General features: G+C 34.9%; 1 protein-coding gene across 2 annotated transcripts; it reads left to right on the top strand.

The window, feature by feature from the left end:
- Positions 1 to 8,242: 8,242 nt before the first annotated feature.
- On the top strand, positions 8,243 to 13,607 carry LOC117332827. Of its 2 annotated transcripts, none has more exons than XM_033891874.1 (6): positions 8,243 to 8,740; positions 9,263 to 10,410; positions 11,781 to 11,834; positions 12,082 to 12,200; positions 12,473 to 12,644; positions 13,183 to 13,607. In XM_033891874.1, exons 1-3 carry the CDS (start codon positions 8,353 to 8,355, stop codon positions 11,820 to 11,822), a joined length of 1,578 nt encoding a protein of 525 aa, XP_033747765.1. In that variant the 5' UTR covers positions 8,243 to 8,352; the 3' UTR covers positions 11,823 to 11,834; positions 12,082 to 12,200; positions 12,473 to 12,644; positions 13,183 to 13,607. The 2 variants fall into 2 exon arrangements, with proteins under 2 accessions (XP_033747765.1, XP_033747764.1); XM_033891873.1 differs by having other exon boundaries at positions 9,263 to 10,524.
- The last annotated feature ends 1,310 nt before the right edge of the window (positions 13,608 to 14,917 follow it).

Here is a 14,917-nt window from a genome sequence, read left to right as displayed (position 1 = left end):
TTAGTAATGAAAGCAGACGCCTGTCTATCAATTAGGCTACCCTGACTTCATTCCTGGATGGATTTAATGAAATTTTGTTTGTTGAAAAAAAGAAATATTATAGGCTAGTCTAATAGGACTGGTTTCCTCAAGTAATTTAGAGGTAAATCTAGATCTAGTACATAATACTGCAAAAGTTGGAAGAAATTAAAATTAACTTCCTGCATCAACATGTTCATTCACACGCTTACAAGAGTAAAGTCAAAATGGCGTTGCAAAAATTCAAGTATTAAATGACGTTTGTTTTCTCTAAATAAATATTTAATGGCAACAGAAATTACAGGAAAAAAAATACGAAAAAGAACTTTAAACCAATATATTTTTTTCAGCTTGCAAAGTTTTGTTAAAATCGTCCAAATAGCAAACTCATGAAATTCAGTGAAAAAAAAAGTTACTGTAAGATTATTATTTATCAGGAATTTTTATTTGAATATATATTCTGGTATACTACATTTGCATAGTCACGCTGATTGAAGTTGTGGCGTTTTCCTTAATATCGTTTGAAGTACATGTACTGTATATAGATATACATTGTATGTGCCGCCCTATTTTAAAGAAACACAATCTTTAGATAAAAAACAGTTTTTTTCTGACCACAATGTTAAAGATGTAACACTGGAATTTATTTATTAATTGGAAGTTTCTTAAATTTAAATGGGAAGTGAGATTTTGAAGAAGTTAATTGGAGTATATTAGGGAGTTCTCACTGGCATTTAGGAGTTGATATTAGTGAGGATGCTAAATGGTGTGTTCATATTAAAGGGGCATTCCTTCGTTTGGACATCAGAAACATGCACACTTTCTATTGATGAAATCTATGTCCGTACGATGATAATATGAATATCTGTGCTTACATGTAATGAAATTAACGCCGAAATTACACGAAATTTCAAAAAGCTGTATCGTATACAAATACTCACGGTTTATCGTTGCGGTAGTTAGTGATACTTCGGGTCGAATTAAGAATTTTCAGGACTTAATGCTCGAAGAACATTGGTTTATCTTGAGAGTAAAACTACCTTGTTTATGTAATGATACTTTGAAAAAATACATATTTTCCAATAAGTTTAAATTGGACGACTTAAACTTTATTCAAACGAAAGAATGTCCATTTAATGTCCCTTTAATGTCCCTTTAATAGTAATGTAAGTAAAACTAGGAAATATTCATCAACACTTAGACGACTAACTATGGCGCGGGAAGGATGTCATAATTAAATATTTTTGTCTAGGCAAAATTATTTCTGCCTAGGCAAAAATCGAATATTGCTTAGGCAAAAATATTTCTGCCTAGGCAAAAATATTTAATTATGACATCCTTCCCGCGCCATAACTAACATACGTTTTTAATAGGAAAAATCTAGAGAAGTTATTTTTTGGCGTATGTACATCTACTAGATATACTTGTGTGGTCTTGGTTAATTATAATGAAGGAGACATCGACAACATCGAAGAGACAAACATGAACACGAAGCCGCCAGAATAATTACAGGTTTGCCCATTTTTACGAGTAAATTTCGAATATATCAGGAATTGAACGGGTAAATCCTTAAAAGAACGACGAAATATCAGAAAACTCAGGTTTTTTTTTTTTATAAAAGTCAGTCGTGTAATCTTGTGTCTCTTCTTCCCCCAAAAGTTTTTGATCTGTCAGCTTATAATCACAGAAATAGACATGATTATCAAATTCCTCATTATCGTCTTAGTCTATCTATGTCTTCTTGCACACGTAATACCTGTAATTTATGGAATAACACGTATGGAACGCCGAATTAACATACATTGTATATTCAATTAATTGAACCTATCTTCAATTATTTGAAGATAGGTTCAATTAATTGAAGATAGGTTCAATCTAATTGAAGATAGGTCCAATTATTTGTACCTATCTTTAATTATTTAAAGATAGGTACAATTGAATTGAACCTATCTTTAATTAAATTGAACATATCTTCAATTAAATCGAACCTATCTCTAATTGAATTGAACCTATCTCTAATTGAATTGAACCTATCTCTAATTTAATTAAACCTATCTCTAATTTAATTATACCTATTTTCAAATACAACATACCCTTAATTAAATTAAACCTATCTTCAATTCAATTGGACACATCTTTATATCAATTGCACCTATTATCTTTAATTCAATTCAACATATCTTTAATTCGTCCCTTTTACCTATTTGTTCGTTATTTAAGATAGGTTCAATTCAATTAGAGATAGGTTCAATTCAATTAGAGATAGGTTCAATTTAATTGAAGATAGGTTCAATTAGTCTTATTTAAAGCTATCTTTAATAGAATTGTACCGAACTTCAATTGAATTGAACCTATCTTTATTTGAATTGAACCTATCTTCAATTATTTGAAGATAGGTTCAATTAATTGAATATATGTTAATTTGGCGTTCCATATAAACATACCACTGGTAAAACGAAAAAGTAATACTTTGAAACAGTTTAAAAATTTAATCAAATTTTTCATTGTCGTATTCGTAACAAGTATATATAATCTTAATAATGATTCTATAGAAATATTACATACGAAAGTCTTGTGTAAGGTGATAATTCCTTAGATATGAAATCAAACGAGACTATTTGTAAACAGATTCAAAACCTTATTGTTGATAGTGAAAGTTTTACCTAAGTACGTGTACAGGTCAATGTTTAATGTCATCTGTCCGTTTACTTTACAGTGTATTCTCATTTCACCTACAAATAACAATCCTTCGTACGTATTCTTTTTCTGCTCTGTTTAAGATACTATTATCATATGACTCTACTTCAGAGCTAGAGTTTATTTCACAAGGGTTTTTTTTATCTCCGTATCCAACATATCGACCAAGGGAAATCTTATCCTAAGACCGTGTAGTTTTAAAACAGTGATTCATATAGATTTTGACCTTATTAGAATTTCACTTTGGCCAGTAATATTACTGGTGTTGACCAAGTAACTAAACAAAAAAAATAGACAAAAAGGGAGGTGTCCCTGCATCCATTACACGTGCATTAGTTGTTACAATACCTGCTTATTTTTCATAGAATTATTACCGGGTTCAATCGTACTGACCGGACGCCGGTGCTTACACATGGGCGTCGATGAATTTTACACCCGGGCAACGATAATTTCTATAGAAATGAACGCCGAAGACGGGATCGGAAAAAACGGTTGAGATATTTTTTTCTCTTTTTTTTTGATGTGATAATGCTGTCCTTCAAGGAAAATAACCCGACCACGGAACAATATGATAAATTGGCTATAACTTGCAAGGATAACGGACAGGAAAAGCACTTCTCATTTTTTGCTAATTCGCCCACAGTGTAGGCGGGTATGACCAAATTATGCCCCAATCCACGAATTATGCAACATATTATCAGTTATATACATCAAATTCCGCGATCGAAATGACTGTTAATCTCACACTTTACCGGACTTATATATGTTGACATTATCAAGTCTTATTGGATTGATTGGTAATAGTTAAAGGGTTTGGTTTGTTTTTGTTTAACGTCCTATTAACAGCCAGGGTCATTTAAGGACGCTCCAGGTTTTGGAGGTGGAGGAAAGCCGGAGTACCCGGAGAAAAACCACCGGCCTACAGTCAGTACCTGGCAACTGCCCCCACGTAGGTTTCGAACTCGCAACCCAGAGGTGGAGGGCTAGTGGTAAAGTGTCGGGACACCTTAACCACTCGGCCACCGCGGCCGTTAAAGGGTTGAGAAAACGGAAGTAAACACAGAAAAAAAATACCTACTTGTTTTTTCTGAATTCAGCAAAAGTCTTACCACTACCAGTCCTTTATCATGTGCACATGTGGATTGTTCATATTCATGTATCGATATGGTGTGCATTATGCGCCTATTTGATAAGGCTTAAGGTGTTTCTTAACGTTGCACTTGTGAGGAATATACAATGTGTGGCCGTTTGCGTTTCCTCTTCGGGAGATTAAATATATTTTCTGCATAAATGACCTCTGCAACAATGGAACATATTTTTTATTTTATTTTTAGAATGAGAAAAAAACGTGTAATGCTGTGGCTTAATATGCATGATTATTATTGAATTAGGATATACGTATAACCTCAGTGACGTCATGAGGCAGACGCAACATCTTTCAAATTGGATGGGAAGTTTTGCGCGGCCATCTTTGAACTGCGGAATTAGGATATACGTATATTGTAGTTTTTCGCCGTTCGGACCGTTAGGGCCGTTTACACCATATAGCATGTGATGGAAGGCCAAATGCAGTTGGTGTATCACGTGAACGGACATTACCAGTTGAACGTCTCACGGTTGTCACACCACCGGTATTTGTATACATGTTCTGTGTGACCAGATGTATCCACTGTATCCAAGTGGTCTGTGTGACTCATCCTACACTAGTCTGTGTGACTAGATATCTTACTTTAGTCTGTGTGACTAGATATGTATGTCTTACTTTAGTCTGTGTGACTAATGAGAGACTGGTCTGTGTGCCCTGATAACACTAGTCTGTGTGACAAATGAGAGACTGATCTGTGTGCCCTGATAACACTAGTCTGTGTGACTAATGAGAGACTGGTCTGTGTGACCTGATAACACTAGTCTGTTAGACTAATGAGAGACTGGTATGTGTGCCCTGATAACACTAGTCTGTGAGACTAATGAGAGACTGGTCTGTGTGCCCTGATAACACTAGTCTGTGAGACTAATGAGAGACTGGTCTGTGTGCCCTGATAACACTAGTCTGTGAGACTAATGAGAGACTGATCTGTGTGCCCTGATAACACTAGTCTGTGAGACTAATGAGAGACTGGTCTGTGTGCCCTGATAACACTAGTCTGTGAGACTAATGAGAGACTGGTCTGTGTGACCTGATAACACTAGTCTGTGAGACTAATGAGAGACTGATCTGTGTGCCCTGATAACACTAGTCTGTATGACTAATGAGAGACTGGTCTGTGTGCCCTGATTACACTAGTCTGTATGACCGATGGTGGCTGATTACCTGTGTGACTGTGACTCGATATTAGTTGGATCCGTGTCCAATGGCACTTGTGTTGTGAGTCAGTGAGTCGGGAATGAGAATTACAGCGTTCCCAACGAAAGCTACATAGACTTCAGGTGTCACTGATTTTGAAATACATCACATGTATTAAGTGAGAGAAATGAGAAATGCCGTATATAATGTAGTGGCTATTCTTCCCTTACGTACATGTATTGGGAATCAGTGTTCGAGAAATCCCTGGTCGGGTCTTCTTACAACATGCTAAATAATCCCGATATAGCGTTAGGTAACTATTCGTTTTTATTTATTTTTTTTTCAATTAAAAGAGGAGTTTCCGATTAAGTTGATAAGTCAGACTTTGCTGAATTCAGAAAAAAACGATTTTTACACCTATGCCATGAGCGTACATGTAGGTAGGTTTTTCTGTGTTTACTTCCGTTTCCTCGACCCTTTAAAGAGGCCTGTCCGTGAATGAACTGTAACGTAACAAAAATCATCAATACGCCATCTCTGGTAATTTTTACATCACTACCACGTCAGCAAATTGCGGGTGTAAAGCTCCAGAGCGCCTTCGTTGCCGTAGTGTGTCAGTCATATGAGACACATCCTCGTGGTGTGTCAGTCATATGAGACACACCCTCGTGGTGTGTCAGTCATATCAGACACGTCCTTGTGGTGTGTCAGTCATGAGACATGTCCTCGTGTTGTGTAAGTCATATGAGACACAACCTCGTTGTGTGTCAGTAGTATGATACACGTCCTCGCGTTGTGTCAGTCATATGAGACACAACCTCGTGGTGTGTCAGTCATATGAGACACGTCCTCGTGGTGTGTCAGTCATATGAGACACATCCTCGTGGAGTGTCAGTCATATGAGACACGTCCTCGTGTAGTGTCAGTCATATGAGACACAACCTCGTGGTGTGTCAGTTACATGGTTACATGAGACACGTCCTCGTGGTGTGTCAGTCATGATACATGTCCTCGTGGATTGTCAGTTACATGAGACACGTCCTCGTGTAGTGTCAGTCATATGAGACACAACCTCGTGGTGTGTCAGTTACATGGTTACATGAGACACGTCCTCGTGGAGTGTCAGTCATGATACATGTCCTCGTGGAGTGTCAGTCATGAGACACGTCCTCGTGGTGTGTCAGTCATGATACATGTCCTCGTGGATTGTCAGTTACATGAGACACGTCCTCGTGGTGTGTCAGTCATATGAGACACATCCTCGTGTTGTGTCAATAAAATGAGACACGTCCTTGTGGGGTGTCAGTTACATGAGAAACGTCCTCGTTGGTGTCAATTACATGTAACACGACCTCGTGGTGTGTCAGTCATATGAGACACATACTCGTGGTGTGTCAGTAGTATGAGACACGTCCTCGTGGTGTGTCAGTAGTATGAGACACGTCCTCGTGGTGTGTCAGTAGTATGAGACACATCCTCGTGTTATACATCAGTCATATAAGTCAAGTCCACGTGCATGGTTCAGTCTTCTGAGACACGTCTGTCTACTGTATCTACATACATACTGTAATAGGAATGGACAATCATATCATTTCAAAAGTGTCAGATATAGACAGTCACAAGTCTGTACCTATATTCTATTTGACCTTGGTATAGGTTAGCCCGAGTTTCCTCTGGCCCTAACAACACCATATACACCAGACATTGGATCCGGAGTATGCTCTCAAGGTGGAAAAAAACCTTTCTTTTGTATTGTATGTTAAGACAAATATAGACCTTTGGAAGTAAAGTATTTGAAATATTAAAAAAAAGTTACTTTAGAACTTCGAGTACTAGATAGTTCCAGTACACATTCAGACTCTACATTTTGAGAGACCACAAACAACTTGCCAAATACATTTTGTTTATTTCCAATTTCTATCCATTTACGTGGCTTGTTAAAACTCTTCAAATCAAAGGAATGCTATCAAACATTTTTCAAGGAAGTTCCAGATCTATTCAGTCATTTTGTATAGGGGTTTTCTAATAAAAATCAATCAATTTTATTAGATGAATTGTAAGTTAACCAACTAAAAATGAACCAACAAAATAATTAGATGATATATACAAAGATAAAACAGTAACACATATATCTAATTGTTACATGTTGTTTTTTTAGTCTAAATGTATATGAGTATCTATCTCTAAACATTATGTATGTATGTACTTGGTTACAGGTACATGTGATACATGTGAACCCAGGTAAAATTGGAGCCCGATAGGACTCCAGGTAAACTTGGAGCCTGATAGGACTCCAGGTAAACTTGGAGTGCACTCGGGATGCACTTTGTGTCACCTTAGGCTTTAGTCTACACTCAACTGTATGTACCTATAGAGTTACATATAGCTGAAAGAGGAAGCAATATATGTAAAAGGTGTACTCCTTGGTAGGCACAAACTATATTCTTGTTTCCAAGAACCATCTCGTACTGTGAGAATTCCTTGATACCCCTCTCGTTTTAATTTACGTCTATCCAAAGACAAGCTTAGACCCCCTGGAGTGATCTATTAATGGACCATAGGCCAGAGTTAATTTTCATTCTTGGTCATAGGAACCAGGGACTTGCCCCTGTAGGTCCAACGTTAACATGCAAAAGTAGCTAGCTATATATAGCTACATACAGTTTGTAGGTCAACTTGCAAACATTCAGATAATGGGACGATTCAATTTGTATGGTTTAAGCGACCTCATGAATTTTGTATTTTATCTTCTCTTGTTAGTCTTTATTGTAGTTCGTCAATTAATCTCTAAAGCTACATGTCGATACTTTACTATAAGAAAGTCTGTTTACAGTAAAAATTAAGGAGGGACATGTAGATATATCTACCTATATTTTACATTTACACTGCAGTTATGAGTCCATAACTTCCAAAGTTATGAGTCCATAACTTCCAAATCTTTATTATGACGTCATTATTATAGTGACGTCATAATTGTCACGTCGGCGATAACGAAAGATGGCTGTTGAAAAGGCTGTTCCGTCTTTGACGATAATAATTTGTTCATTCATTATCAGAGTAAAATTCCTGGATATAGTCTTTCAAATTCGTTGTCAAATGTAAATATAAGCGGGCGCGCTTCATTAAATTTGCCTTTGTCCAGTTGGCATTCGTCAGCCCATAACTTCCAAATGAAAGCAGTTCAATGCTTAAATGAACTAATTTACATTGTAACCTATTTTGTTACAACCTGTCAAGTAGTCTCGCATTCCCCAGACTCTCGTCCTCGCTCGAGACTGCCTCAAACGAGAGTCTGGTCAGATTGCTATTTGAATTTTGTGACCGGTAGAGGGCGCTGAAAAATGTAAACAAATATGGCAACTCCAGTAAAAGAAACTGACAGAATTCGCTTTCCAGACAGTGACAGGTGTGTTTCTTGTTGTTTAGAAAACAAACAAAGGTACTACATAATCCGAAAAGATAAGAACAAGGGTCCTGCTTTTGAAATTGTATGTTACTGTTACAAGAACAATCTCTGTATCGAAGAAAATGTTGGGACATATGTGTGTTCGCCTTGTTATAAACTGCTGCTACGAATAAAAGACATGGACTGCAGACGGTCACAATTATATGACAAAGTTATGATGTCGTCACAAACATTTATTAAAGTCATATCTGTGAAAAAACGAAGTATGGCCATAGGAACACCTGGAACACCAAGACAATCTAAGTTTCCTGACAAGAGAGCTACTCCAGATCAAGGTATTTTCAGCATTTAATTTTTATTCAATATTATCATGCATGTAACAATCGGAACATATTCAGAAGAACCATTCTACCTTATATCCAGATTGTGTTTGATGTAAACGCATAATCTAAATAAATGATTGATAACTGAAACAACTACTTAAATTACGTCACAAATGTCTGCATCATAACTTGTTTATTAGGATTAATCTATAGCGTAAAGGCCAGATGATAAAGGCATGGAAATCTTTTTTTTCTGCCTGACTTAGATATGAACACGTAAATATAGCATTTGTTAGTTATATTACAATAATATCAAAGTCATAAAATATGATATGATGAGTGTTAACTCAGTAACATTATATGCTCAAAAGTTAATAATTAGTAATATAAAACTTGACATTATATATGTTTACAGTAGACAGGTGGTAGCTAGAGGTGATTATAATCTAGGAAAGGATATATATCTTCATGCACTTACACTGGCAGATATCTGTTACATATATATTATTTTCGATATTCAATTATGTTTTTCAGGATCCCTAGAAAAGCAGTCTAGACAACAAACAGTAATTAGAAAGCCATCAACAAGATCATTGTTTTTAACTCCATCAAAAAAAGCCTCGAGCTCATTCACAGAGGATCTCGCTGTTCCATTTTCACCTGGGCCTCAAAGTAGTAACCAACAAAAGAGAATCAAATCTTCATCACTTTCGGTTAAGAAAACCCTGAAACATACAGTGTCATTTCGATCTTCAAAACTCTGTGAACAGATGCTTCCAATTGTAAAATCATTAGCAAATGGAAGCTTCAAAAAGGCTTTATCATTACTTGTAAATTCTTCAGACCATGCAACCAAAGAAAATGCAAAGAAGGCAGTTAAGAAGTTAATTGAACAGGAATGCTGTGTCTTTTCAAAACAAACAAATGAATTTGAAGTACATTTACAGAAACGGGAAACTAGAGATTTGGAAAACTTCAACATGAAAGAAATTCAAAAGGATTTTGAAAGTCATGCACCCATGTTATGGGCATGTGCAACCCAAGCAGCAACCTCTGGTTATAGCAAGACATTCGATCAGGTTAAGGTTTGTGCAGCTTTGTGTGTTCTTTTGCAGGGACGTTCAAAAATGCTTAACTCTCTTCAACATGTTGTTGCCATAACAATGTACAACAACCAATTACAGAAAGATGGCTTTTCGGTGCTTGCAAAGCTGGGTTTTTCTGTAACCCATACAACCTTGAATGAAAAGTTGAACACAGCGAAAAAACTAAATGAGCAAGTAATGAAAACCTATCAGAGGAGGTTAGCAGACACTATTGCTGCTAAAAGTATTGTGGATAGGGTGAGCACTGAACACTCTTATGCAGGAGGATTAGATCAACCCTCAGTCATAGATGAACATTCCTATTCAACCATCTACCATTCAGAATTTCAACAACATGGTGAACCCCTAGGCTACAGATTTAACCTCGACAACCTGGACTTTCATATAAAAGTCAGGGAAATGACACAGGAACATCAAAATGTGTCGAGGCATTTTACTCAAATCATGTCTGTTGTAGATAGAGTGAGCTGTGAGGGTTTCACAGATGAGCCTGTCGGAAATTTGATGGAGGTTGAAAACAGCGAATTTCTTCCTACTGCTGAGGACAATTACACTCTTAGAAAAGACATGATACAGGTTGTATCCAACATTCTGATCGAACATCTGTCATCCTTCAAAATCTTTGAAAATATTTGTCCTAAACAATTCCAACATGCTTATTCAGCAGAAATGTCGAAGAAATCTATTGTGGTATATTATATATGTCACATTCAGAGTTGTTGTTAAAAGTTCATGTTTTTTTTTCTTCATTTTGGAAGATTTGAATTTAATTGGATGCAATACTTTGATTTGATGCTTTGATATCTTGAGTTTTTCATGCAATATATCTTTCAATCTTTGCAATGACATTTGATATTTGCTATAATTAATGTAAAATCTTTTACATGAAGGAAATGGTAACCATAATAATAAGATTTATAACTTGATATTCTTCCCAAATATTTGTACAACTATCTAGAAATGAATGAGAAAAAAATTAACCTTTTAAATTTTGATAATTTATAATATATCAATTGCATCCTGTTACAATTCAATAGAATAGATTGTTAATTTTATCAAAATTATTGAAAAGAAAATTATTGAAAAGAAATGCATAAATTTCCAGTTTTATGTGGCACTAGTGATTTTCTTAGCCTGGATATATTCATTATATAGGGATCTGATCCTTATTAGTTACATTTCAACACAGAGGAATTTGTTCAAAATAAATTGAACTATCTGTGCCACATCAGAATTTGGAAATAAACCAATAATTCTCCAGGGAACTTAGGTCTGTATAGTGAGTCCTAAGTGTACCCATGGTAAAATAATTGGTTTGTAATTTATGACAATAATAATTATAATTAATTATGGTTTAATTTTAAAGGTATGAAAATTGTATAAAATATGGACCAAATCATTTATGCATGTCATTGCATGTCCATTATATTCATAGTCATAATAATTCTTAGAGCTTTTTGAATACATTTATTAACACATGCATTTTGTGTACTGATCAAGTTTGTTAAGTTCAGATTTCTAACAAAATCAATGCATGCGTTTACTAACAGACATCTAAAATACTGCAGAAAACATAACCACAAAGTCATTTGTCTATTCAAGATATTTGGTTAGCCAACATTGAAAGGGGGTTGACATTTAACAATGTCAGACACAGAATTAAAATGGATATTAAAACATATAACAGTAGATCAACCTTCATGTTGTCAATGATAAGGGTTATATATATATATATATATATATATATAGATATAGGATATATATATATATATAGGGAAAGTTTGTTGGTATTGAATTTAAAAAAAAAAAGTGAATTATTCTTTCTCTAGATGTCAATGTATGTACATGCCAAGGCCATGTTTTGTAATATGACCAGTTCTGCAGTATTTTATTGCATAATTCTGTTGAAATGTTAATTGTTGCAGTTTTGTTCCTTTTTGATGTAGAATCAGCAGTGTTTTGTTGGGATACTTCTTGCATTCAATTAGAAACATACAGTGGTAAGCATTGAGCTAAAATTTCCTTTATCATCAAATTTCTATGTATACACTTTAAAAGAAAAAGTATGAAATGACATGTGTACTAAAGTGAAAAGTATTTTTTGTCTCTTTTGCAAAGATTTGAAATGTTTTATAAATTGAAATATTGAAATTAACAGGAAAAAATATTTTCATACATCAACATTGTAATACCAATGCATTGTAATTACAAAATTCGATTTTAAATGTTTTACTTCAATTTTGATAGATACCACTTGGAATTCTGCTAAAGAATGAAAACAAAACCAATGATATGATAGAGATCCTTGAGCACTTACAACAGTATGTCCCTGGAGCCAGAACTGAATTGGAAGAGATTCAAGAAAGGTACATTTCAATACTTTATCAATGAACAGGCCAAAGGGCTAGTTATCAATAATTAACTATTTATTGATTTCAATTGCAGTTTTAATCTTTGATATTAATATATAGTGAATACAAACAAATTACAAATATACTTTTCATATTTTCAATGAATACATTAGTTATCAATACCTTGATAATGACATGTTTTAACTTATATGTAAACGATATGTAACTTCAAATATGTCAAGAAAGTGGGAATATAAATTCCATGAATTTCCTTGGGTTTTTTTCAGAGAAGAAACAAATCCTAAGATGCAAGCAATTCCAGTTGGAGGTGACCAATTGACGTGTGAGCGAATTAGAGGTGCACATATGGCTCGTCTTGATGGAGACACACAAGAGGAAAGATTGGAGGGTTTGATAACTATGGTGGAAGATTTTCATGAGAAAATAAATTTCCTGCAGGTAGTTATAATTAATGTCCAATTTATAACATGTTTTGGACCTTGCCTCTACTAGTACCTAGATGTGTTCCATCTTTAATGCTACTATTAACTTCATATATGTTCACAGAAGCCAGAGTGATGCACAATTCGGGGATCATAATAAATTTCTAACAATATCAAATAACACAAAGCTAGTCAAATTATGAACAACCAATTATTGTTATAGTGCCCATTTCAGTTTTTCATTTCTCACACCCATTGACCTTGTAGAGCTAATAGAATAGTTTGTAATCAATCTATGTCACTCTTTAATTTCAGAATTCAAACTTTTTGGAATATCAATGACTGTAGACTCTTTGTAAATTTACTTTTAGTTGTGTATTGTGAAGTTTTTTTTTCAAATTCTTTCCATTCAATATTTCCTTCTTGACATTTGGATTGGTCACATCTTATTGTCTTAAAAATATTACCCATCACTAACTGATATTCAGTCATATATTTTACTGTGCAATTGTAGATAGAGATCACTAGTTTCATTAATGATTATATTTTTTCAGGCAATGATGGACCGGTTCTACAAACCAGGAAGTGCACGAGAAACAGGCACATTGTATCAACTAAGGAATGTCATAAATAGAAGAAATGTCACAAAAAATGTGAGTGCAGATTATCATGCAGTTGGATCTTTTATTGACCTAGTGTCAAGTGTTCATGTTATTGCAGCAGCTCTGAAAGCATTTGGAATGGATAGCATTGAGGATCCCTGTCCAAAAGTCCCACTGTTCACAGAATTTGCTGATGAAGGATCCAAAAAGAGGTTGTTAGATAAGATTGTTGGGGAAATAGTGGACACATTCTTCTTGAACAGCTTGACAGTAACAGTCAATAGGATTGAGGATGATGAAACTGCCATTGAAGGGCCAATAGTTGATGATGGAGTGTACAATTATGCCACCAATGTCACAAAATATGGGCTTCTCAGGAAAATCTTGTTCTAGCTACTAGAAATGGGGATGGTATTCGACAGATAAGACACTGGAAGTATGGTCTATTAGTATATGACCTTTCACACAAGATTAAGTACAGACTTGAATCTTTCTTGCTTTTAGCAGGTGTGAATGCACTTTTCACAGAGAAGCAAAGACATCAGATAATTTGGAATCGGTTTGTCAATTTGTCTGGAGGAAAAGACAAGAATCTGGATGGGGATTATGTCATGGAACTGCTTAACAAGTATGCAAAGGGTCGTGTTAAATTACTTGGACCAAATCAAACTCCAGAGATTGTTGACCGCATAGGTAAAACAATGATGTTCTGCCACAATGTCAATGAGAAATTGGAAAGAGAAATTGGTGTTCATCCAGCAGGAATACACCATGCACAAAGAGACAAAACACAAGATATAAAGGCTGTTGTGAACCAACTGAAGAATGCAAATGTGTTTTCAGTCATAAGAGGTAGGCAACATGACTCTTTCCAAGAACAGTTTGATATGTTCCAAAATGTCAACTCGCATGCCTTACACAAATGGTTAAAAGTCAAGAAGCAGGAGTATTCAAATGGAAAGTATGCATTTTAGATTATCATGTGTTGTACACTGATACCAGCTACCAGGAGAAAGGACATTTTAGTAAGTTTCCAGAAGTGAAATTTCTAAAGTTACCAGCAAGTTACCAAAAAGTGTGTGAAATCTATGTAGAATGACAGTCGGTTATGTGCAGTTTGAATTTTTATGTTGATTCATCTTAAAATACTGATATTTTGTATATTTATGTCAAGTACATCATTCATTGGTGAAATTTAAAGGATTATTCAAAATCAATGGAAAGTAGGCATCTGAAATGTGTTTCAAGTTGTAAAATTTGTTAAGCTACTAGAACATGTACACCAGATATGTGGAATTTACCATGTATGTATAGCTATAGAATGTGGGTGGTGTATGTGCAGTTTGAAAATTTTGTTATGTTGATTTAACTCAAGATATTGACATTTTGTATACAGCTCACATGTCTTATATATAAAGTGTATGCATGAATGATTTAACTTCCATGTGTACATGTGGAGGATTAAATTAGCAATATCAGTGTCAGAAGATAAGACATTTTATTTATAATAAATTACTAAGTATTCATGATCAGCTGTGATATTGTTCAACACTGGAAATTAAGTGTTTTCAAGTACCTATATATTGTGATTAATTAATAATCTCAGGTAAAACATCTTTCTTGCCTTATTAAAAAACTTTTGAAAGTCATGATTTTTCTTTAGCAACACACAAGTAGGAGTTGTATG

The sequence above is a fragment of the Pecten maximus genome, chromosome 8 (assembly GCF_902652985.1).
Source record: "Pecten maximus chromosome 8, xPecMax1.1, whole genome shotgun sequence".
In the NCBI taxonomy this organism is placed as follows: Eukaryota; Metazoa; Mollusca; class Bivalvia; order Pectinida; family Pectinidae; genus Pecten; species Pecten maximus.
The sequence above is the reverse complement of the archived record's forward strand: the minus strand, read 5'-3'. Positions and strand labels throughout refer to the sequence as shown.

Excerpts from the sequence above, each read along its gene's own strand:
- LOC117332827 (XM_033891873.1), top strand. The coding sequence starts at position 8,353 with ATGGCAACTCCAGTAAAAGAAACTGACAGAATTCGCTTTCCAGACAGT. Across the intron at positions 8,741-9,262 it reads GAGAGCTACTCCAGATCAAG|GATCCCTAGAAAAGCAGTCT; the intron begins GTATTTTCAGCA and ends TATGTTTTTCAG. Across the intron at positions 10,525-11,780 it reads TGTCGAAGAAATCTATTGTG|AATCAGCAGTGTTTTGTTGG; the intron begins GTATATTATATA and ends TTTTTGATGTAG.